Below are 27,270 nucleotides of genomic sequence, written 5' to 3'. Positions count from 1 at the left end.
AAATTCTTAGGTCATGTTCTTAGAAGAGACTGGTACATAATCCTTTAGCTTATCATAAACGGTAAAATCGAAGGCCGCAGAGGATTTGGTAGGAAGAAGTCGTCATGGCTCCAGAACATTCGCGATTGGACAGGAATACGCGGGGATTAATAATATGGCACCGAAAGATTGTTATAAATTTGTAGTTTGTGAGAAACGTTTACGTCAGACACGAACTTCAATTTTTTGTTGCAAGCAAAATCGTGCTAATTACATCGAACAATGTATAAATCAATTGGATGTTTACTGAGTATATGACAGTTAGTTAGTAGTTACTGACAGTGACTATGGCCACGTATTCTTGCATTAGTAATCAGAAAAAAATGACGCCATGAGAACCAACGTGAAGTCATAACCTATGATATGGAGATCAAAACTTGGTCGATTTCAAACAACATAGTAGACCAATATGGAGTAATTTCTCAAGATTGGAAAAAATAGGGAGCTATATCCCACAATGGATGTTTGTAGCTATACTGCTGCACCAAAATTAACGCAAATTTTAAAATTCTATTTTGAGCCTTACTAAATAATTTTTTTTATTTTTTTAAAGTTGGTTTTAGAACAACTAAAATAAAATATGTTGTTGTTTTTTACGAGAAATATATTAAAATAAGACTAGCTAACATAGACAAAATAGAACAAATTTTTAAAGCAAAAAAAAATTAAATTGCTTCGTCTGACCTTTATTACAACTTGATAACGGTCTTTCATATTAAAAATTACTGTTATTTCATCTTGATCAATTGGATGCAAATTTTCAACCAATTACAAAAACAATTGATTTAATGTGTTGGGTGGGTTAGTTAGTTGTAGTCGTCCCCCTACGATATCCCAAACATGTTCTATTGGGTTAAGGTCGGGACTTCTCGCAGGCCAAACTATGGCAGGAATTACAACCTCCCGACGATATCGCTGCACAATTCTTCCAATGTGTGGCCGGGCATAATCAGGCATAAGCTTGAAGTTCTTTCCAATAAATGATGCAAATGGCAAAACATGTTCTTCTAATATTTCTGTAATGCGCCATTGTATTTGCTGTAAGCCGCTCTCTATTTATTCAAACTAACGCCGTACAGTATTCCAAACCACATGTTCACGAGCAAAGTGCAATCTTTGCCTTCTATACTCTCTGATCGATACTGGTCATTTTCTGGTAATATACCGGTATATATCTGTATATAGTAAAGATTTATTGGCCAAAATTATAAGTTTAAAATTATGCGTTAATTTTAGTGCTCAGTGTATTAGAAATACGTATAGCTAAATTGTATCACAATTGAAAATAGTTTTTCTCGTTTTCTGGCGATTTCATCTTAATTTTTTTTTCTCCTAATTGTTTGTATTTTTCATTCGCCAATTTTTGCAGTGAATACTTCTTGCACGGGCTCGAAATAATCTCCTGAGTGACAGCACCCATGCTGTATGCAGTAATGTACATACATATACTCTGCTCATCGGCTTATATATGCATACTAGTTTTTAGAATATAATGATAATCGGAATTAAGTCATTTTTGTCAAATTTTAAAGAACTTAAATGTGTAGCATTCTTATAAAAAATATTAACAATTCAATAATAAGCAAGCAGACATAAAATTTCAGTAGTAATAAAGAAAGAAGTATTCACATCTGTCGAGACTCCCCATGTTGGCCGTTGTTTTTTATTTCAAGTCAACATTTTTCTAAGAAATATCATTTCCTAGTTCTAATTTTATTATACAAGTATCTGTGATGTACTGTGAAACCATACGATTCGTGCCATATTTGAGCAGAGAAGCTTAACACCATTTCATACTTGATTTGACCTTTTCATAATTTCCTTTATTAAAAATCGTAAGCCGGTGCGGGGTGCACCTCTCCAGACCTTTTTCTCAACTATTTTAATACATTTTTTGATTTTTGTCATTTTTTATTCGCATTAAATTCAATTCTAAACGTTTTCTACCTAAAAAGGAGCTGTTGACGTAGTGTACAAAATGGCGCAACAATACACAACAAGGCGCCAAATACGCTATGGTCCATGGTAATGTTTTATCACCTATTTAGATATTTAAGCCATAAACGCTTTCAAAACTTAGGATATTGTGAAAGAAAATGTTTCTACAGATCAAAACACAAAAAATTTGTACTCTCAGTTCCGTCAAATGAATTGGACGTTTCTGATGTTCCATCTGGAGCTAACAGTTTCGGGACAAGGTCAGTGTTACATATCCCAGTTTATTGATGTTTTGCAAATTCAATGTAGCAGCAAAACTAACTCTCACAACTGTACTGAATAAAGTGCTGCCTTGCTTGAAGCTAGTGAGCATGCCACGATCTAGATCGTCAGAAATCGACAAATAATTCGACAAGAATCAACCCTGAAACGTTAAAAAATTACAAATGATACCTAAATTTTTCTGTGACTCTAATTCGAACAAACCACAGATGGTGCAATAACCTGCCTATTTTATAATTTCTGAGTTTTGTTTAAAAAATATTCGACCAAAATTGAGATTCCACCGGAAAACAGTAATATTTTATGGCTGCGACCATAAGCTTAATCTCATATAAATTACCCCTTTATCTTCATTTAATGATTGCTTTATGCAATTATGTTTTTGTTTATTATTAAAACATAAAAAATAGATGACTGTCCACTTAGTCATCAAGTAAATGTTAAATTGATAAAAATGTAAAAAGTGGTTAATTGATGTTCTAACAAAACCAAAGGTTTCATGGTTAACATTCAAATTACGATAAGGATTTAATATTCTGCACGAACAAGCAATAAAAACAACTTATTTTAACTACTTTCAAAACTAATAGGTACGTAATATAAATTTATTCGCGAGAAAAATACGAATGAGTTAAATTTTTTTTTTTTCGAGTAAATTTCTCACAATTAACCATCTGATTTTTTTTTTATTAGATCTGTACAAAAACGAGAATCATTCGTTTTAGATTCCAGGAAATGTAAAACTTATTTTTGTTTAAAAATATTTCTAATACAAAATAGCTCAGTTATAGGGTAAAAAAAGGAAAACATTCAGAGAGTTTTTTTCGAAAACGCATACTGAAATTTACTTTGCGGCGCTCGTGTGCCAAAAACATTACTTTTACAAAAAATGTCAATACATAAAATATAGGAAATTTTCACTAGTTTAATTTTGTTTATAAATGTTTGTCTCGTGAAATGCGTCGGAATGGAGATATTGTAAAGAAACTTATTACGGGCCATTTTTCTAATATATTTCAAAATCTATAAAATTACCAATTTTTAAAACTCGCGGAAAACTTTCCAGGTAAAACTACCAAATGACTGGACCAAAATAGTTCAAAAGCATTCGCATAATGCTTAACCAGAAATGATTTTCCGTGTACACGGAAAACTGCAATTACGTAAGAGACCAAATCCTACATAATGCGAAAGGTCTAGAGAAATAAATATATTATCTACTTAACGAAGTTCTTGTCGGATAATGGCGAGCCAAATCAAGAGTTTCTCTCTTATTTTATTAATATATTCTTAGATGGACACAATTCAAATTCTCATAAGATTTTATATCTTTGAGTCCATCAGAGATCTATACTTGGTCTCTATACATTACTCATTTAATTCATTTATCACTTTCAAGTATGCATTTATATGGATGGCACTCATTCTCTCGATGTCATTTATGAATTATAACATCATTCGAAACGTCCAATTCTCCATAATTCTTACTCATAAAGCAACCTATGGCATGGGTTATTTCAGCTTTTGACGGTCACTGTAGTTTGAAATGACCATGCCTTCAAATCACTTGTGCAGGATGTCCAATGTGGCACGTAGCACCGTCATTAGTGTCCATATTATCACATTCAAGCCAAAAAAGTTGGCATTCATCGACCTGTAACGCTCGCCGTTGACGGTGATGTCCTGAACAACGTCGTTCTCGAAGAAATACGAACCGTTGACGCCATCAGAAAAATATCCACACAAAACAGTGACCTTCTCAGGGTACATTGGACGCTCTTGAATCTTATCTGGATTGGTATCGTCCCAAATTCGACAATTCTTTTTATCCAAAAATGGGCTTCATCACTGACAATGATTTTTCGATGAAAATTAGCTTTAATTTTAAACTGTGAACGACGCAAAATTCGCCAAGTTGTGGCCTGAAAGGCCGAGTTCCTGTGAGGTATCGACTGCCTGTGTTTCCTGCTCACCATGTAACAGAACATTTTTGTTTGGATTCAAATTTAAAATGCGAAGCACATGTAAGTAAAATGTTTCAACACGTTCATATTTAAGTCTAAAAGTTATATATCGGTATTTTCTTTCATTAAACATTCAAAAACTATTACGTGAATCACTACTTTAGACTTTTGAAACAGTTGGGAGGTAAAGGAAGTCAGATATGAACTCATTGTCGCTTAGGTCTGTTTATGAAAAACAAGGTTAGCTAGAGATATTGAATTTTTAGTTTCTAGGGAACATCGTATTTTTGTTTTCTTTTTGTTTTTTTATTCTCTGGAAGTCGTCTGTTCTACACCTAAAATTAATAGGTTTATTGTATATCTTCGGCAGAAAGCTCTCAGTAATAGTAAGTTCTGCGGAGGCTGCTTAACTGTGTTGGGGGTTCATGCAGAGTTCGCCAGCTCGGGATTGGGTAGCGCAGTAGTCACAGTACAATTTTTACCGTATGATGTGTAAGTTGTGGTGATTTGTATCATTCAGATTGGTGTATGTGCATCTTGTGTGTGTGGGTGAGTCAATGTCATGTTCAATCAAAAATTCTTCCGTTAATGACAGCTTCTGCGACTATGTTATATTCTCAGAAAGGAATAGGTATACTATTTAAGTAGAGGGCATAGGGGAACAGGGTATATTACAAGAAGAGTTTTGCTATGTATTCACAAGAAAGACAAAGAAAGAACATGGACCTGTCAGAACCAGTGCACTAGGATGTTAGGAGTGGGAGTTGCATCTTCAGAGAACTTTTGTGCGACGACTTTATTTATCATTGTATGATTCAAATGAGATTTTTTGTGATTGGGTCGAAATTGTTGGCAATTTCTCCTTATATTTTCGTCGCTGTCACTGATCGTGAGGGGTTATTCGAGTGTCTGGCTTAGATGCTTCGCCTGCAGAAATAAATATTCTATTGTAATTGCAATCATATGTAACATAATGCATGTCCGTAAATGAGCAAGCCTTAGGATTATATCCGGAATTGCATGCATTAGTGGAGAACATGAGTTCACTTTACCAAGAGAAATAGAAAAAAGGTAATAAAGCACATTCAAAGGTTTATTGTTTGTTTCGGTTTTTATTCGCTCTAATGTAAGGTCTCAAGTCGGACAATTAAACTCCATATTGTTTATAAAAATTTAGCAATGAAATTTGTAAATACAGTGATTTCACTCTTTCTGTGAAGGTCACTAGATGGCGTCTAGATTTTTCGATACAATATCCAAAAACAACCGAAACGAAAAAATATTTTACAACTTATTTCTTTATAAAATAAAACCAAAATATGATGGGCAAAGAATATGCCAGTGGGAGTACTCTACTCTACTTACTATCTCTTCTAATTTGCTACGTGTTGTAAGTATTGTAAGTACCTGGTGTTTTTGGGAAGTTTAATTAAAATTCTATTAGCCATCTAGTTCAAATAAAGGTGTCACAGTCAAAAGGTAGAAATACCTGTGACAAAGTAGATGATATAAATAAATGAGATACATTTTACTGTTCGTACATTCTTTGTACATCTTAACCCTTTGCGGTTGTTGTTATTCCTCAAATGACAACAGCTCTAAACGTCGAATTTTACAGATAATTTGGCTTATGGATCGCCGTGCATGTTTGATATTGAACTCACAAGTGTCAGTTTCAGTTTTCATGTCCCACATGACAGAAAATGGCGAAAGAATAAAATTGAAATTTTTTTAAAATTATTCTATTCAATTTCTTTATTATAATTAATAAGTTGGTATGCTAGACAAGGCAATGATCTGTAGGCTGGTCTAGAAGCAAGACTGTGGTACGCAAAGGGTTAAGAGTATTTAGGTAAACAATGCGTGTGAGGATGGGAGAATAGTCACACTCTAAAATCTTGGAATGGTATTATTACCATGTCACCGGTGTGTCTAAATTTCTTTACGGAAACAAATGTCACACAATTTTCATTCTGTTCTGTCTTATCAACTTCTTCGAATGCCATATCAGAATTATCCGACGTTAGCGATCACCATTCCGAAGGCTTCTCGATCTTCTGCAATATGGAATAATTGTCCTGCATTTGATATCTGTGTCCTTTCACGAATGTTTTTAACCAAGAAACTTGTTTTCTTCCTACACCTCTACGGCCCTCTATTTTGCCTTTAAGGATCAGTTGTAATATTTTATATCGACTTCCCCTTACTATATGTCCCAGATCAGACATTTTTCGATGTTCAGTCTTTAGCAGTTCTCTATCAGTTGTTGACGCTCCTTAGTACTTCTTCATTAGTTTTCCTTGCTGTCCAAGGTATCTTTAGTATTCGTCTGTGAACCCACATTTCCAATGCTTCAATTTTGTTCATGATCGATACTTTTAGAGTCCACACTTCTGCACTATACAAAAGTACGGACCAAACATAGCACTTATCCATTCTTTGTCTTAGTTCTAAACCGAGATGATTATTGCAAAGAAATGACTTCATTTTCATAAAAGTAGTTTTAGTCATTGCTATTCTACGTTTTATTTCTATGTCTGGATCTAGTTCGTCCGTTATCACAGTTCCGAAATATGTCATTTTGTGAACTTTCTCAACTTGGACTCCGTTTAATTGAAGCTTTGCATCGGGATGTGGGTCAAAATTTGGGTTTGTTTGAGTTTATTTTAATGCGCATTTCCTCTCCCACCTCGTGAATACGATCAAGCAGAATTTGAAGATCTTCAATAATATCTGACAGAATTACTGTATCGTCTGCATATCTAATCACATTACGTAGTACACCGTTAATGTTTATTCCATATGGTTGTCTCTCAACTGCCTTTTTAAATAACTGGTCCGAGTAATTATTGAACAATGTTGGCTACAAAATGCAACCTTGTCTGACTCCTCGTTGTATGGAGATTTTATCGGTGTAGTTATCTCCAATTTTTACGATAGCAGTTTGATTCCAGTACAAATTTTTGACACGAATATCCTTGTCATCTATTCAGATATTTTTCAGTATTTGCATTCATTTTACATGCTGTACTTTATCGAATGCCTTTTCAAAGTCCACGAAACATGCATCTTGGGTATCTTCGAGATCTTCTTCGCATTTACGCTAAATACTAAAAATTTGGTTTTGTTGGAGTTTTTTAATGCCCATTTCCTCTCCTACCTCGTGAATACGATCAAGCAGAATTTAGAGACCTTCAATATTATCTGACAGAATTACTGTATCATCTGCATCTAATCACATTAAGTAGTTCCCCGTTGATTTTTATTCCATATGGTTGTCTCTCCAGTGACTTTTTAAATAACTGGTTCGAGTAAACATTGAACAATGTTGGCGACAAAATGCAACCTTGTCTGACTCCTCCTTGTATGGAGATTTCATCGCTGTAGTTATCTCCAATTTTTACGATAGCAGTTTGATTCCAGTACAAATTAATGACACGAATATCCTTGTCATCTATTCAGATATTTTTCAGTATTTGCATTCATTTTACATGCTGTACTTTATCGAATGCCTTTTCAAAGTCCACGAAACATGCAAATACATCTTTTCTTTGGTCACGGCATTTTTGTAATAGGATGTTAAGCGCAAAAGTGCCTCCCTGGTTCTCTAAAACCAAATTGGGTATCTTCGAGATCTTCTCATTTGCGTCTAATTCTGTTGCGAAGTATTCTTAGGAAAATTTTAAGAGTGTGGCTCATAAGGCTAATTAATCGATATTCTGAGCATTTTCCCGCATTGTGTTTTTTAGATATTGTGACAAATATGGATTTGAGCCAATCTGTGGGAATCACTCCGGTGTTATATATTGAATTAAAAAGAATTACTACTACTACTTTTATGTTATCATCCTCTATTAGTTTCAGCAACTCAGTTGGTGTATCATCTGGACCACAAGCTTTTCTAATTTTAGCATTATTTATAGCGTGTTCTACCTCGCATTTCATAATTTCTGGGCCGTCAGTACAGTTTTGGTAGAATTCGGCAATATTATTCCTGTCATCTTCAAACAACTCTGACATATACACCTGCCATTCTTTTCTTATTTCGTGTTCATTTACAATAATTTTGTTATTATTGTCAATGATTACAGAGGGAATTCATCTTATCAACATGTATATTATTTCATACGATACTAGGCTTCTAAGAATCCAATACCTACTTGACTATCCGCTTAAGTTCAAAAATCTTCATGTTAGTTTCTCTTGCACAATGCAAGAGTGTCTGAATATCTACCTAGAATACAGAAATGTATTCTCCTAGTGAAATAGAAATGTTTACATTTCCACCAATACTATAAATTCACACACCCGCTCCTGTGGTGTTAGACCCGTCTTTATATTAGGTGTAACCCTTCATGGTGTTTTATGACAGCACGAACTTTGGTAACATGCTTCCTCCAAGGTCCATTGCGAGCTTAAATCACCATGTGTCCATGTAAAAGACAATTTTTTGCACCCATCATCCATTGAGATTACCTACAAGTGTCACTATAATAGATATTTCAGATTCCTGACTTTTCACCCTATATGGATTACCGTTAGGACCCAATAACTATTCGTAAAGCCTCATTATTTCTCATGCACTTCTTTTTTTTATTAAAGAAAGGTACGGGTGATTAGAAGACACGAAATCCATATAAGAATTATTATTTCTTTGGATTTTATTGACGGATTGAAAGTTTTATATGTGTTTTATAGTTCTATATATAGCTAGCATCCAATATATTGATCGCTTCCGTGGTGGGTCAACAAACAATTATTGTGTGACACAAGTAAAACAAAATTTTGGACTATGCAATAAAAATGGAGTATGGAGTTCCACACAAAACAATGAACGGACTGTTTAAAGAAACACATCTTGAAGTCGCCATGTCCAGAGACTTTGATGAACTGGTCAAGCAGAGAGGATGGATGACCACAGATTGTCGATAAAATAGAAAACTTAGGGCGAGCCTCAGAATTGTACTATTTGTTGTGATAAATATATTTCGTAATATAACTGAACAAGAGTACCAACAAATATGTGGTACTTACCCTTAATATCAAAATAATGGCAATAGACATTCTTTATTGTTACAAAAAATTATATCCCTTAAAAGATTATCTTTTTTTGAATTTTTTCTTGTTTACATATTTATTCTTTAAGTGCCATTAATTGAGATAGTTCACAATTATAAAGAGATCAAATCCAGAATTTAGAAGGCGAGGAACTTTTATCAGATGAGCCATATATTTACTACCAAGAACCTTACCACTCAAAATAGAATAATTACTGAAAGAGCTGTCGACCTGTGAAATGTGGTTATATCGACACTAATACTCCAAATATCCATGACAGACCACATTACAAGTAAGGAAGTGTTGCGAAGAATCGACAAGCAGTAAAGAAGACAAAGCTAGAATTCCTGGAAAAAGAAACTCGTTGATCTATCTTATAGGTTTTTAAGCTAGTGGCTAATATAATACAACTCGTCATATTGCCAACATCCTTAATGAATATGGCAATACAATAAGAAGTTTTTTACTAATTACCTACGATTAACTTGAAGGTGGTTAAATATTTCATGTATTTTGTTTAATAAACAAATTTTTTTTAATTAATTTAATTTTTTTTGAGAACTTAGCTGGCTAGAATTGACCGAAACGTATGTTGTAGGTTTAGACATTAACTCCCAACGTTAATTGTTGCTTACAAATTAGTGTGTCGTTGATTGATGGTTGTTACATCTTTTTATTCTTTATTTATACGATTGAGTACAACTAACTTTGTTTAAAAATTACTCTACTATTAAAAACTTGTTTTTAATTGCATAAAATAGAATAAATTTCTTCCTGTCCATAGAATTTTATTGTGTCATTTGTTTACTAATGAACTCAATCTCAAGCACCAAAATTTTCAAATTTCCCACCAATCACAATTCGAGCCTTGACCTCCCTCAGCAAACCGATCCATTTGTTACAGTCTACCCATTCTCCTCCACTATCGACGGCCAAGGAGATTTTTCTTATATCCTTGTCCACATCATCTCATTTTTTTGTCGGTCTCTCAATAGATCCCTTCCCCTGCTAATTCACCACCTGTTGTTCTCATTTATAGGACCTCGTATTCGTCTCAGTACCTTTTTTTTTTTTTTCAGAAATGTTCATGCAGTTTACAGATTTTTGAGTCAATATCACAAGTTTTACATCCACTATACTATCGGTATTGTAGGTTTGTATCTTCTTAGTCCTTTGTTCTTTTCGTGATTTAAATATCTACATTGCAATTTTATGAAACCAAAAATCATTAAATGCTTGATTGCATTTTGATCAAAGGAGACATTTTGTTGTACTTGTCTTTCAGTTAATATAACAAAATCAATAACCTTTTTCATTAAAAAAGAAAAACTAAAATTTTGTCTTTCTACTTTTTACACATTCCCATAAAACAGTACGCCGCTGGCAAAAGTGAAACTTGTGTGTCAATTCTAGACAAATTTTGAAAAGCTCGTTGAAAGACAATTTCTGAAAAGCTCGTTGAAAGACAATTTCTGCCAGCACGCGATTGACGATCTACACGATTCCATTTGTGGTGGATTGAAAAGTAAACCGCCTATCCAGTTACTGTACTGGATCCAGTGCCAGTTCACATTCTACTAGTGTAATTTAGATTGATGAGCAGGAGTGAGTACTAGAATAAAGTGAAGCAGTTTTAAAAGATTACTTAATGGGCGTTGATACAACTGTAAATCGTGTACATTCTAATATTTTTTCCTCTTTTTATCAATGTAATTTTTCAGTCAATACTCGATGTTTGGCGCTGAATAGAATAATACTTTCAATGCGAAAATATGCTCAAAACTTAAAACTTCTGCAATTTGATGGATTGTAGTTTTATTGTAATTGTAAATCATATACACCAGTCTGCAATCTAATGTTTGTATATTTTATGTCATTATCTGGAAATAATCTTATAAATAAATTTTATATTTTACAGGTATAGTTATCGTCAACAGATAGTTTTCTTCTAAATATTTCATTCTGCTAGGAACTAGAAGTACCGTAAAAGCTTATTACATATTGTTTTTGTGATAACAGTATTACCTTCAACGATCCTCCTCATTTAACTATTCACATAGAAAATCAAATTGTAACAATAATCCTAGATTGTTTCCTAGTGAGCTGAACGTTCAATTCACCCGATACAAAGAAGTACCGAAGGACTCAAGAGAATATTTAAACGTACCTTTGCCGAACGTCATCCACTGCGTTCATCCAGAGTTGTCTTAGTTTGGTGATCATTTACCTATTGAACCCAAAATCGATAGGGTTTTTGGACCAAGAGGAACCTATGTACCATTAGGAATTTTCCTTCAAAAGTGCTCCAATCTTTATGTTAATGTGGGATCAACTGTAAAGCTTTAGAAGAGCATAATGAGGCAACAATCAGTCTTTAGGCGTTACAAATCCTAATAAACCAGGACAAAAATATTCAATTCTGTTGTGAAGACGATGAAAGGATCATTTAAAACCTTTTTTAGAAGCGGTATATACTTGGAAAGTCCTATTTTATGATGACAATAAGCCACTACGTTTCCTAGATAAGTTATTGGATTGGATAAAACTCTGTAACGTGACATACAATGTGAAGTGTGTGACAAAAATCTAAAAAAAAAGCAGTACTTTGTCATCCGTCCACAACATTGAAGATCAGTAGTGTAGAATAAATATTCACTCAAAAACGGTCAAAACTATTTAATACATCGGTTAGAACAAACTCGGGGTCTTGTTCATACTGCAATATACTGAAAACGTTGCAGTTCATTCACTTTCATATCCATAGAACTGCGAGTCATCTGGACTCTTCTAAATGTAATTAGTATTCAGTAATGTAAATGTAATAACTATTCAGTAAAATTTAGTACTTTAATTCGACATGCAGTGCATTGTCAAGTGAATGGCCGTTAATATGGCAAAAATAACCAAACAAACGTGCCGAATGATGGATATATTACAATTTTCATGCACAAAGTGTGTCACAAAGAAAGAGAAAACATTGAAATTAGGGTAAAAACAGTACAGCGACGAGATTCAATGTTATATTTGTACGTTTAGATCTGACACTTATTGCATGAAATTTATGTCTAACGTAAATCTGTACTAATGTAAACAGTGGAAAATATCAACGATATATATTTAAACTATCAGCAACTTGTGTCTGCACATCTATAACGATAGATGTATTATAAACACTTGTTAATTCGAAATTGAAACTGTCTAACGCTTATTGCAAAAAGTTGGATGCTAGATGCTACTCTACTTTGACCCTTGTGTCATTATACAAATGGTGATTGATAAGATTGATTGAAAGTTAATGTGAAACAATTGTAAATTGAAACAATTTGTATCAATGGAAACTTATGAGTTCTAAATTATGAATTATGGGATGTTACAAGTGCAATTTATGCCCTTTATGTACATTTATTGCAAAAGCAGACTCCATTATTTAAAAAAAAAATCGAATTAACAAATTTTAACTAAAATCAAACTGTACAATGTACCAGCGTAACCGCAACATTCACAAATACTTTATATATTATTATATATACCTTTTATAAAGGATTTTAATCAATTTTTTAAGATACATGGTATACAGGAACTTAGTTTCCTTGTGGATTCACAAATACCGTCCAAATTCACGCGTAGATATTCTTTGATGTCATGCAGAAACCGACTACTGACGGATATCATTCGTGCGGGTTAACTTCATGTGGGCATACCTGAGCATTTTTGCGCACACAACATTCGTGCTAACAAATTTGCCAAGCCTTTTTATGTATCAACGACAAATTCCTAATAATTTCTCTCAGTATATAAACACGAGAGCGAATTTACGGAAATAAGTGTCAGATGTAATCGTACCTTTAGGCAAGGCGCTCACCAACGTGGCAACCAAATGGCGAACAAGTGTTGTGGTGTCCCAGTGGCAGGTAAAATGTATAAACATATGTAGTCACACGTGCGGCCTTTCGATACGTAGATTTAACAATTCTATCTGCCACTGGGACACCACAGCACTCGCTCCCCATTTGGTTGCCACGTTGGTGAGCGCCTTGCCTTAGAATGTACTCCTCTATTTCTATCCCCATTCCTAGGGAAAAAATCAAAATTTTATACTTTGTTAGTACCGGGTGCGCACATATCTTTTGGTTGTAAATTGGGGGCTAAATGAATAAAATTGCTCATGTGCTACAAGACGCTCTTGTCGCTCAACGCGTCATCTGAAACAAACGCGTCAAATAACATCATCTAAGCTTGTAACGTCGCTAGTGTCCAACCTCGTCGCTACACTGTTTTTACCCCTAGAGAGTGGAATACCAAATATTGCCACACTTACAATTTCAGACGGAGATTTGGAAAAGATGTATGGATGGATATGAAAATAAACGAGTATTTTTACAAGTATCTAGATGCAAAACTTTAATCAAAAAGTACAAGTTGAAAGGGTTCACATATTCCTATATTTGGGAAAGTACCATAACACCATCAAAATATATTTTACTTAAAGTTCCAGAGACACTGATGCCCGATTTCACCAAAGATACCTAAACAATTGCTTTCGGAAGTATTTCTTATCGAAAGGAAATTGTTTGTCCAATTTGTTTTATTCAGTTTTGTCGTGTTATAGTTATTATATTTAGTAGTTATTTGTAAATTAAGTTTGTGTAGTTTTGTAAGTTATAGAAAAGTCACCTTTTTGTTTCTAAACAGCTCTGCATCGTCTCCACCTATAATTATAAGATGTAAATAACATCACTATTGTCAAAGTTATTTACTGCTTTACCTGGGTTTTCAGTTTTAATGTGGGTATAATCCACAACGTGCCGAGTACATTTGGGAACCTAGCTACCTCAAAATTTTAGATTAGTGGATGCCATTTCTTCATCTGTAGCAGGAAATTTAATGTATCTTTTCTTTTATGCAGTTTTTACACGTTTAATTACGTAAGAAATGAAATGTAAAGTTATTAATGTAAACTAATACAAAAATACAACTAATTGCAGAATAACAACACACAAATTAAGGTAAAAAGCAAATTATTGACAAACTTCACAAGCACTGTAAAAACATAACCTCACTTTCAACTATAAATATTTAGGGAGATCTCAAAACGTATCCTACGATATGGTTTATCTACGATAAGTAAAACGGTTTAGGCAATTCTTAGCGTTATGAAAAAATCCGTTTTAGAGTTGGAAGTAGCTCCCTTAGGTAATTCATTTAGGTATTATTGATGAAATCGGGCATGAAACTAAACCGCAGATATGCAATGCTTACAACTGTATTGAAGTCAACCAGATCTACAGTTATGGTCCTTCATTAGGAAATTAAAATCACTTCCGTTTTTGTTGTTGTTAAATAAACAATTTTCTTCAATGTTTATTTCAATTTGCTAGAGTGAAAACACATTTCTTTTAATGTTTGTTAAATATGTCTTCTTTAATTTTGCTAGTATCTAGATTTTACTTTTACCAATTAATAATTTTATATATTTTCCAAATCAAAATACAGTTTCAATGTTTTTTATAGAATATTTTTAAATTTTTCATATTCATTTCCATTTTCTATATTTCTATTTTTTAACTAATCTCTTATTTACAATAGAGAGGGCTATCTCTGGTAGCTACAAAAGTTTTCTTAAAATGGCGTTCTAGATTTTTTTGTGTATTAGGCGGTGGTCTCCAGTAAACACCGCGTATAGCGTTACACCGTACGTCGCGTCTATATACTTGTACAGTAGTTACACGCTACATTCAGCGTACAATAAGAGACCACATCTGTTATTTATTATATAAAGCATACCGGCGCGACGTATGGCGTAGCACTGTACGCAACGTACGTCGTTTATTGCTGACCACCTCCTTATAATATAGATTAACGCAAATTTTTCCTACTGTACTGTCTTTAATCATTTGGATGGAAATGTAGTATGAATAAACAAGGCTGAGTATCACAAGAGATCGTGAAGATGAAAGCTGCCATGGAGAGGGGATTTTTAGGTGAAGAATGATGAAGGGGAGGAGATCCGTGGATACAATGAATGAAATTGAATGTAGATAACAAGTCTTTTCAATAGAATAATGTCAATGTAGGTTTTTCTTGGTGTTAATTCTAATTCCATAAGGTTAGATCAATATATTCATACAATAGATCAATACAAATTTTTCTGGATACATTCTATTTCTGAATACATTTTTCGCAGTGCCAAGGCGTCTTTAATGATTTGAACAAGAACTTTTCTTTTAAATCATGTGACGAAAGGTCTGTTGGGGGAGGAGGTGTTCATACAGTCCTACAGATTTCATGTAGTTTTGTTAGGTTATGATAGCTCTGCTATGTGGAGTGACTGCATGGAGCAACAAAAAGCAAGCAATAACAAAATAGCTTTTGAAGTGTGATGCTGCCGCAGGACGAGGTATGATAGGTCGTAAATGTATCAAGTTACCAACGCAGTTGTTTGTGCTCTACACATATAGAGCACAAATTTTAGTTATGTTCTGAGAAACAATATGTACAAGGTAATTTAAACAGCAAGGCACCAGATGGACTATCAACCTAATATCAATAATATGTGAGTCGACAACAGGATGTAAAAGGTCGAGCACTAGCCCCTGCCAGTGTAATTTGTACCTGTGGCACCAATTAGGCAACCTTCTACTACAGAATTACATACATCTCTCACCGACTGTTCTCTCTGACTAGTTCTTCACTAAATAACTCTGCCTGTTCAACTGCCCTCCAATGTAGGGTTCATAATTCCAATCTTTTCATTCTGTTAATAATATTGTTAATATCTGTTTAAAGTTTGTATTTCAATCTTCTCTTAGTCACGACTTTTGGATTTCTTCAAAGACTGGTATAATTTAATGTTATTTAATAATATTTAACAATTTCTTACAGCTATTGTTTTTCTTTTTAAAACAATGCATTACGAATAGTATTACCCTTCACTGGGAGAAGAACACCCAGACGGAAGTCTCGCGTTCAATTTAGACCAAGGTCAGGTAAATTACATTAATTATTATACTCTTTTATATTTTCTTTTACTGGAGAGTGAATTGTGCGTGTTTTATCATATGACTACAATAATTGGTCTATAATATAGACAGGATTATTGATATACATATAAACAGTATAGTATTAAGCCAAAGTATGTGGCAGGGGTAAATAACGCAACATCTGATCACTGTAACTTTTCAGAAAATGTGGTAAATGTTTAAATTATGAACGTGATAATACGTTACACATCTGTACTTTATTTATAAATCTTCATAGTTGAGTTTATTTAAATTTTTGGAATGGAGATTTTTATACAATAATAATTTCTTCGGTGGACGTGGTTTTATTTTAGATTCGGGACCGAAAAATAACACAATTAATTTAGAATAGATCAAAGAAGTTAAAATACATAAATAATTTTATTTTTGCGTAAAAACTACCAGTGAAACTTCATGAAAAACATAACTCAAACTTCTCACGCTAGTTTACTATACCAGCTGTACTGTTCTCTGTACCAGCGAATGTATAGCCGTGTCATGATACTATTTCACGTTGACAAAGGACATTATCTACTTTTTTGTGCATTTTCTATGCCATGGTTACTTAAATATATCTGTGTTTCCTCACCTAACCATCCAATCACCATTGCTGTGACATGTAATGATCTCCTACTGATTATGATGCGAAAAATCGAAGGATGAAGAGGAATTGGGTAGAAGGCTGATCTTGGGTTAATCAAACCGGAGAATGGACCGGGATAAGGGGAGTATATTTAGAATAGCTCAACACATGGAGGGTTTTGCCTTATTAAGTAGACTTAATTGCGCAAAGAAGAAGCGGTAGCCCATGGACTTGCTATACATCTTCCTATTGTATTTATAGGCAATACTTAACTAAGTATTTTGAACAGATACAGAATCGGCTACTGTAGTCACATCTCTGACTGTTTCCGTTGTAAGGCAACACTGTCTCCCCTGAGCCATGAGTTATATGAGCTTTATCGTCCATATCCCATTATACCGAAGGCATACCTGCTATCATAAGCTTTACGTTAATATCCAATGAACCTTTGATTTAACCGTGATATACTCGAGGAGACAGTGAATCTCTCTAAAGGTGCCACCATACGCAACGGAAAACCCGTTCCTGGAGGTCTAATGACAAGAAGTCGGAAATTACAATACCAAAATCTCATTCTTGTTGCTTCTAACTCTCTGAGGGCAACATCCATCCACAAATAATTGTGCCAATCTTTCGGACTGAACCTCAGTTCTTTTAGCTTTACTTTTCTGTAACCTGTCTTTAGTCCACAAGTTTCGCCTAACTTTTTTTCATTACTTAAACAGACAATAGCAAGATCATCATCTGTTGACGCCATTACGCGAACACATACACTTAAGTTCCTTAAGGCAAGTGTGTGTTTTTTAGGATCACTTTCAAGACATCCTTTCGGTTTTTTCTTAGCATGTGGAGGCATATTAAGCAACTGTCAAGTTCTGCAGAAGCTGCCTTACTGCGGTGAAGGTTTGCCTGTAGGATCCAGATTGTGGCCTGTTTGGGACAGATACAGATCCGCGACCATTCTCTGCTCATTTCCTTTACATTTTTATTTGTGGACTCGCTCATTTCTGAGTCTTATGGCCATTTTTTGTCACGTCCATTTTATTTTCACGAATTGAGACTTAAATGCTTCATATGGTAACAAGGCTATAGTCCCCTCAGCTCTTCGGGTTACAATTTCGAAGCTCAGTAGTCGCAGGATAAATCTTACCATGTGAAGAGTCAGCTATGCTGCTTGTGAGAACTTCCTCACCTAGTCTGTCCTGCGTTAAGTTAAGGCAAACTTAACTCACAAGCGCATACCGGTTTGAGCTTTTAGGCCATATTCTGGAATTATTTCTCCATGACGTTTCGTCTGCATTTGCGGCAGTTATTATCAGGCGATGCAGCAACAGTTAAAAGATTATTCTAATGGTGATTTACCGTTAACGTGAGATTGGTATTCTTACAAATTCCTGCACTTTTCGCACACCATTGGCAAATAACCATTCAACTATATATCTTATGATATTTCCAAACATCACATAATGAGTAGACAAATATTAATCAAAGATGGTCCACCAAGTCAACCACGATACATTTTAAATTACATATTTTTGATGATACTTTAATAATAACACGTGATAAAATTTTAATGATCAAACTTCCATATGTTTTTTAGGCTTACTACAAAAAGTAATTTAAACAATAAAGTTAATTAAGATCCTAAAGCTGTAACATTTTATTGGGCAATGGGCAATGAACATAAAATCGCTGTAGTTTAGTCTGCAATAGATTTTTTTATATGACTTGAAGTTCACCATTCCGAACATAACAATGAGCAATATTAAATCCATAGTATGTTTATGCTTATAATGAAACAAAGTTGAAAAATTGATCAATTACATTAAATTGAAAAATAAACGTCCACAATTTGAATGTAAATTGTATATGAAAAGAATATAACACATAATAAAAATATCTCTATAAGCAATTTGGTACATTTACGGATGTTTTGAATCACTTCCTGGTTGTTGGTGTGGATCAAATTAAAATAATAATTTAAAACGACAATTATTTTTTCTGAACCATCATAACTGTATATTAGTTTCAAATTTAAGTTATTTTCTATTTATTTCTATGATAAACGACTGACGGTGTCGTTTCTTTTAGTATTCGAAAGTAAGTTTGTTTTAATCTACATAAGTTTGACTGAATGCATTTCTGCAAATTTCTCAGAAATTTCAATCGATATAAGGGAGTAGGTGTGACCACTGTCTTACAGTTTTATCATTGTCGTTTTTTTGTCTTGTTTTGGATTCAATGTATCTTTCCAAACTTTGTGTAATACTCTTGGTAATTGAAATTACTCACTTATTATAGTGGATGATGATATTATCGTACTTGCTCCCATTTGTCGAAGAAAAGGAAAACCTAGAACAAGTTTCCTTGGTAACTTCGATGAAGAAGTGAGAAATATGTGGGATGTGCTTGGCGAAGGAAGGCGATGGATAGGAACGACTGGAGAGAAATCCTTAAGGAGGCTAGCACCCACACAGGATTGTAAAGCCAGTATGATGATGGTGCACACACCAGAAATATCACAACGCCTAATCGATTGTATCTGTAAGAAACACTAATTTTTGGCTAAACATACAGATTATAGGACGTGTTCTCAAACGCTGTGCCCATTCATTCTTTCTTGTGACATCTTAAAAAGGATTTTGCTGGAATATTTTAAGAATAATGATAATGGTATTGAATATCGATGAGAAAATTTTGACACCATGTTACAAATGAAGAAAGGCAATAACCAACCCAGGCATCCTCATCAAAAGAAAAAGCCTTACTAAATTAGAATAGGGCGACAACTCAACACTATTTAACACAACTAAAGGAAGAAAATAGGACATAACTAAATAAAATAATATACATTTTGCACAACGAAAACTAGGAAGTTGGCACATTCTTGATCATAAAAACATGGTGTGCAAGCTAACACGTTTTTTGGAGCAGTAATTCAATAAGGTGAGTTTGATTTTGATGACCAACATACAACATAAGAATATATCATAAGGTCTGTTCCCGTTTCCATTACCATTCTTTCTCAATCCTCTATTCGTACAAGTTTTGTGTTCCAATTGATCACAACCTGAAAGTTCTCACTTTGTTTTTCCTGTGGGAATTGACATTTTTATTTCTAAGATTCCCAATAAAGTACCCCCAATTACATTTCAAAATCTATACGTTACTAACAATTTTCCATTTGCTATAATTATTGATAATAATTTTTAATATAAACAAAACTGTCACAGATATTGCTTAGTTGACAATTAATAGTGCAAGAACAACATTTAATACATAATTTAACTATATGCCAAATATATAATTTGTTTATTAACATAAAGATGAGGTATCTGCCACAACCGATGTATTTTTACTGCATATCATTTAGATGCAATACCCTATGTCATATATTCTGTTAAAAAACCGTTTTTTCATCATTTTTGACATGAAACAAATGCTTCTATCAAAGATGGTTGAGATTAAATTTTAGTTGATTTGATATTTGGTGTTTATTTTAAATACTAACTCAACTGTGTTGTTTCAGGAACTTCGATTACAACAATATTCTGCACACACTGCTACTTGGACAACAAGTTACTAATCATGTTGATGAACGGTGTACTTGACATAAAATGTCAAATATCAGTATTTTATGGCTGAAATTTTAAAACTAAAGCAGATTATTTTTGACGTAAGGATCTGAGATCCTTATTTTTTTCAGTGTATACGAGAAAAATGAAGGAAATGCTAAATCTGCTGCTCATATTTGATTCCAATAGTAAAAAACCACTGAAAGTTGTGGATTCGTAAATATTTTTAATATTTTGTGCTGCAGTTATACGGATTTAGCCACTGTGATATATAAATTATTATTATTATAATGTTAACCAGTTATTAACAAAATACAAAAAAGTATTTGATCATGCCCAGCTTATCAATAAAACAAGCTGTAAATATAATTGTAGAATAATGTGATATAATGAATTTAATGTGCCTTTTGCATATGTTCATGAATCTATATGATCTGATACAATTGTGATACTACTATTATAGTTAAGATTGTTAACGCTTATACAATATGTCCCACTAAGTTGGAACCATATGGAAAACTTTTTTTTATTCATTTTATGAAAAAAAAATTATTCTTCATAAAAAGTTCTGCATAACTGCACAATGTCGAAAATGGTTACTAAGAAAAGTTAATCAAAACTAAAACTACGTTCAAATATACAATTACCATACGTTTACATTAAAAAAATAAGTTTCGTTATTTTTTACTAATCTTTTTATTTTTGAATGAAAATTTTTATCTCTTGTGATTAAGAAAACACATGATGACCGTATCGTTTCTAAATGTTTTCTAACAATTTTGCATTTTAAACACGTAATTAATGCATGTACATTAGGGTGTCCCGAAAAATCGCTTTTTGTTTTTGTTTAATACAAGACCTCTTGAAATTGGGGTAATTGCTCGTAAATTATCACAATAATTTAAAAAAAATTATAACAATATATCTTTAGGGTTCTACCGAACTTTAAAGATTTGAAAAATTGTCATTTTTATGGTAATATTTCACTATACTTAATTTCGCATCCTGAACTAAATATAAAACATTATTTAATGCAAGACCTCTTAAAATTTATGTAATTACCAATATATTATCACAGTATTTTTAAAAATAAAATAAAAATATATCTTAAGGGTTCTACCGATCTTCAAAGTTTGGGAAAATTGTCATTTTTGTGATAATTTTTTTTCGGCTCCTGAACTAAAATAAATTGAGATTGTACTGTACGATTGTATAATATTGCGTCGTATTATACGTTCCGTTAAAGTTTAGAGAATTCTGTGAACTTTGGTTACATCAGAAGAATCAATGAGGGCACCAAAAAAGTTGTGTCCTACTCAAACGACCGATTCTATATCAGCAAATTGCGATGAAGAAAAAGAAGCAGTGCCTGACTTTTTCTCAACAGAGACACCGACGACTTCCACGTTTAATAGAAATACGTTGTAGTTGCCAACAGGTGCTAAAGTGATAGATACAGATTATCGATGCGATTTGCTGCTGCTGCTGCTTCTGCCGTTTTGGTTGACGTGGGTTTGGTTTCTACTGAAGATCTGACACTGGTTATTGATAAAAACAAAATCCACAGAGCTGTATGTAAAGCCCGAAGAGATGCTTCAAAAGATGTTGCAGTTATTATTGTAAATAACATTTACTTTGATAGAAGAAAGGACAAGACCCTGATAAATGAGAAAATGGGGAATCGTTACCATCGCAAAGAGATTTTGGAAGAACACATCTCATTGCTATCAGAACCCGGATCAATTTATTTGGGACATACAACGCCTAGTCGTGGCACAGCAAATTGAATTTTTACTTCGATCACAACTTTTTTTGAGGGTCAAAGTTTGAATTTAGATGATGTAATTTGCGTTGTATGTGATGAAACTGCAACTAATATTGGCTGGAAGGGTGGTGTGATTCAATATTTAGAGGAGTATTTGGAGAGACCGTCACAATGGTGTGTTTGTTTGCTTCATGCCAATGAGTTACTGTTTCGTCACTTGTTCCTGACCATAGATGGTTCTACTTCGGGTCCTAGAGAATACTCTGGACCTATTGGAAAACAGTTAATTGCTTATGAAAATAAATTCACCGTGACTTTTTGTGCTGTGAATGGTAATTTGCCTGACTTGCCAAAAAATGTGGTCAATTAATTAAGTACAGATCAAAAATATCTATATGAAATATGTCAAGCAGTATTAACCGGTTTCTGTACTCCTGAATTGGCAAACCGTCAACATGGAAAAATGGCGCACTACAGATGGCTTACTACTGCTAATCGTCTACTCAGACTTTATGTAAGTACGCTTAATCCATCAGAAAATTTACAATTGCTTGTAAACTATGTTGTTAAAGTATATGCTCCGATGTGGTTCAGAATTAAGCAAAAAGCGTCTTTTAAGGATGGAGCGAAGCATATTTTTCAACTAATTATGTACTCTCGATTTCTACCCGAAAATCTAAGATCTGTTGTGGATACAGTTATCGAAATAAATGCCTTTTTTGCCCACCCAGAAAACTTACTTGTGAGTATGTTGTTTGATGATAGAGATCACATTAGGGAGCTGGCATGGCGAAGAATAAAACAAGCTTGAGGCACTGAAAGTAGCGATAAACGCAGAATATTTAAAACACCAAAAATTAACTTCTCTACTAAATATTACACCGATATTATTATGTGGCACGAATGTCAGGATTGTCAGGTTACAACACCACCGGTTCTTCGGCATATTTCTTCTGAGGACCTTCACATCATGGTAAAAGATGAAAGCTTGTATATTTTTGACTTTTCCTGCCACTCACAATCTGTGGAAAGATGTATTAAACTGATTACAGAGACCTCGCAGAATCTAACTGGTGCTACTTCTAGAGATAGCTTTATCAGAATCAGGTTGGAGTCTCGGGAAGAAATGCCAAATTTTTGACACAAAAATAAGTTCAAATTTTTAAGTTTTTGTCATCAAATATAGGATTTATTTTGTTTGTTAAGTTGTTTTGAATCTTTTTCATTAATTTTAATAAAAAAATATCTTTTAAATTTAATTTGTGTATTATTTGAAGTATATGATTTAGGTCTGTACAAACGTAAAATTTACAAAACTTTAAAGTCTAGTAGAGCCCTGAAGGTGACATGCTATCGTATTTATTTTACATTTTTTATATTCTCTGGAAAATTACGCAAATTTGGATAGCTCTTGCAATAGTGTAGCTCAAAAAATTTTTTTTTTATGCAAATACGGGACACCCTAATGTACATCAATAATGTTGCGTTTTCGCATCAATGGCGGAATCTGTTAAGAAATTAATGAAATACACTTTTATGGATTATGAGATTTCTTTCAAAATTAAAGATACAAAAGTAGTAAAACTAAATAAAATATTTGTGGGGGGCAGAGGTGCTTTCGATTTTAGATATGATTTAAAATCCAAAATTTGTGTAGTTAAATGGAATGATAATTTAATCGTTATTATGATGTCAAATAATATACCAATAAATCCAATTCAGCAAGTAAAACGGTATGATAGAAAACAACGAAAAGAAGTAAGTGTAGACCAGCCATTTCTAATAAAAGAATACAACAAAAATATGGGGGGTGTTGATTTACACGATAACGGCATAGCCAATTATCGTACAACAGTAAGAGGAAAGAAATGGTGGTGGCCTCTTTTTATAAATACTATAGACAGTACAATCGTCAATGCATGGAAAATTTATAAATTGGCAAATGACTCTACAATATCGCAATTAGAGTTTCGCTCTGATATTGTTATGGCGCTAATAAAATCAGAAGAAAGTAATTCATTATCAGCCAGCGACGATGAGGGTACATCAGCTCCTAAATACAAAGAACGAGGAAGGCCAACAAAGTCAGAAATACCGAAAGAAATGAGAACTGACAAAGTGAACCACATCGTAATACGCCACCCTGAAAAGTCAAGAAAAAGATGCAGACAATGTAAAAGCCAAACTAATATGTGTCAGAAGTGCAATGTACATTTACACTCTACATGTTTTGACAGGTTCCATAAATTGTAATACTAGGTTTTATAGTTTTTTTACAAATATTTTATTTAGTTTTACTACTTTTGTATCTTTAATTTTGAAATAAATCTCATAATCCATAAAAGTGTATTTCATTAATTTCTTAACAGATTCCGCCATTGATGCGAAAACGCAACATTATTTTTTTAGAACACCCTGTAACCTAAAAAAAAATTATATCCAGTTTTGTCTTTAAAACACCATAAATAACTAACCCTTATATTATTTTTATAAAAAATTTACATATTTCATACCTTGGCGGTTAATGGGTTAATAAAATTTTATACAGTGTGCACTTATGGAATAAAATTGTTTGTGTCTTTATTTTAAAAAATAATAAAAAATGTTGAGATACCTTAACGTTTAAATTTAAATGTGCGCTTTTTAAACATACATTTGAATGTACAGGGTGATCCACGCAAGTCTGGCATAGTCCATAATCTGTTTTTTAAATGAAACACCCTGTATATTTTTATGTTTTTAAAAGCTCCTTAACAACGTGATCTCAACGAACTATGTCATGTAGGGTCTATTATGAATAATACAAGGTGAAATTTTGAAATTAAGTATAATTTAAAATAAATGCTTAAAATGTTCACACCTTGTTGTTGGCAATAATACAGTCCCCTATAAAACTCGTCCTGAAATTTGTTTAAAGTTTGAGGTAAAATATTCCGTATTTCTGTAGTTACCCTTTCTTTGATGTCTTCAATGCTAGTTGGTTGTGTTGCATATCTTTTGTTCTTGAGATAACCCCACAGAAAAATTCAAGAGGCGTAAGATCTGACGACCTTCGTCCAATATTGACTTCGTCAATAGTACCCCTTCGTCCAATCCATTTATTGAAAAAGATTTCATTCAAGTAATTTCTCACCATTAAAGCATAAAGTAGTGTTGCACCGTTCTGCTGGAACCAGACAGTTTCATGCGGTATTGTCAGATCTATTGGATTGGGATATAAGTTAGCCAACTGAGGAAGAACATCGTCTCTTAGGATTCTTAAATATCTTTCCACTGTCAAATTACCATCTACAAATATAGGACCCATAATATGATCTCCTATAATACCTGCCCAAAAATTCAACTTTTGAGTATACTGAGTGTGTGTCTCACGCATTTAATGAGGATTCTCCGCTGACCAATATCTACAGTTTCGTCGGTTTACCTCTCCGTTGGACGTTGGATTCTCTGCGACACTTAAAAAAATATCCACTTTCACCTCATCTTCAATGAAGTTCGGTTTTCTTTTTAACGGTTTGACATGTCCAATTTCTCTGAATTGTGCATTAATGTTAAGACACAGTACCTTGTGTAATATTGGGCAACTGAGGAAGCCTTTGATTAAATAAGTCTACTACTTCAACTTGACTTCTACAATTCTCCCCGTAACCGATCATAATTAATATCTCAATTCTGTGGGTCTCAGTTAAATATTTCATTTTTATTTCTGCAAGAAATTAGCTTTTAATTAGGAATTTATTATTTTAATGTAAAATGTTAACATATTCTGAGAGGAAAAAATACGCAATCCCTCAACTAATCATTCAGGGAAAGATTGAAGACAAGAGAGGAGTAGGTAGCAAACAAATGTCGTGGCTACGGAACATAAAGAACTGGATAGGCATAAATAACACTGGTGATCTTTTGCATGCCGCAAAAGACAGACGTCTGGCCTTAAGATAATTCGCCAACGCACTATAGGTGCACGGCACTATAAGAAGAAGAAGACAAAAAATGTTAACACGGTTACTAAACATAAATTTTCTCCAATATACTGACACTTAGAGTAGAAGTATATTGTATGTAGGTATTTAGCTAATTTAAAATAATATTATAACACGTGATAAATTATTAGTTTTAAAATTTCACCTTTTATTATTCATTATAGACCGTACATGATATAGTTCGTTACAATCAAGTTGTTAAGAATCTTTTAAAAACATAAAAATATACAGGGTGTTTTATTAAAAATAAGGATTATGGACTATGCCAGACTTGCGTAGATCACCCTGTATATTTAAATTTATGTTTAAAAAGCGCACATTTAAATTTAAAAGTTAACGTGTCCCAGAGTTTTTTATTATTTTCTATAATAAGGACAAAAGCAATTTTATTCCATAAGTGGTTTCCACACGGTATCTGATGATTGTACTTTTTTAGAACATGATTTTAGAACATTCAGAACTTGTTATGAACAATAAAATTAATAATAAAAAAGTTTTCCATATGGTTCCAACAGTGCAATTTATTGTATAAGCTTATTTACAAAATTTAAATATATTTTTATATTTACCCTTTTTCTATTTGTTATTGTATTTTATTTATTTGTTATCCAAATAACTAATAGTTGTAACATTTGTCTGATTTAAGACTGAAGTACACTTTTTAAAATTTTTGTAGTTGTTTTATTACTATAACCAATTCTAAAACCCTGCTGTTTCTTTTTGTCCCCTCTGTATAAGGTCGTGTTTCTTCCACGTATGTCATTATTAGTCTGATGACTGTTTTGTTAATTCTGCCTTTCATTTCTTTTTTTCATATTGTTTCATTTAGGCAGCCTGCGGCTCTGTTTGCTCTATTTACTGGATCTTCCACTTCAGTTTCGAGCTTTCCGTAGCTAGATACTGTGATGCCTAGATATTTAAACCCATCACTTGATCTATTATCTGACCTTCCAGCTCCAATTTACATCTTACTAAATTTCCTGTTACAACCATGCATTTTGTCTTTTTGGGGAAATTAACATGTTAAATTTTCTGGCGGTTATATTAAATTTGTGCAGCATACA

At 33.3% G+C, this 27,270-nt stretch overlaps 1 protein-coding gene across 1 annotated transcript in view; it reads left to right on the top strand.

Annotated features, from left to right (window-relative positions):
* Positions 1-26,877, top strand: part of LOC140452111 (protein no-on-transient A-like) — a 53,330-nt gene extending 26,453 nt beyond the window's left edge. Inside the window, exon 5 of the mRNA XM_072546182.1 lies at positions 20,413-26,877. Within this exon, the coding sequence (XP_072402283.1) occupies positions 20,413-20,469 (57 nt within the window). The 3' untranslated portion in view covers positions 20,470-26,877. The remainder of the gene's footprint in view (positions 1-20,412) is intronic.
* The last annotated feature ends 393 nt before the right edge of the window (positions 26,878-27,270 follow it).

Source organism: Diabrotica undecimpunctata, chromosome 10 (assembly GCF_040954645.1).
Source record: "Diabrotica undecimpunctata isolate CICGRU chromosome 10, icDiaUnde3, whole genome shotgun sequence".
Lineage (NCBI taxonomy): Eukaryota > Metazoa > Arthropoda > Insecta > Coleoptera > Chrysomelidae > Diabrotica > Diabrotica undecimpunctata.
This window is presented reverse-complemented; position numbering and strand designations above follow the sequence as displayed.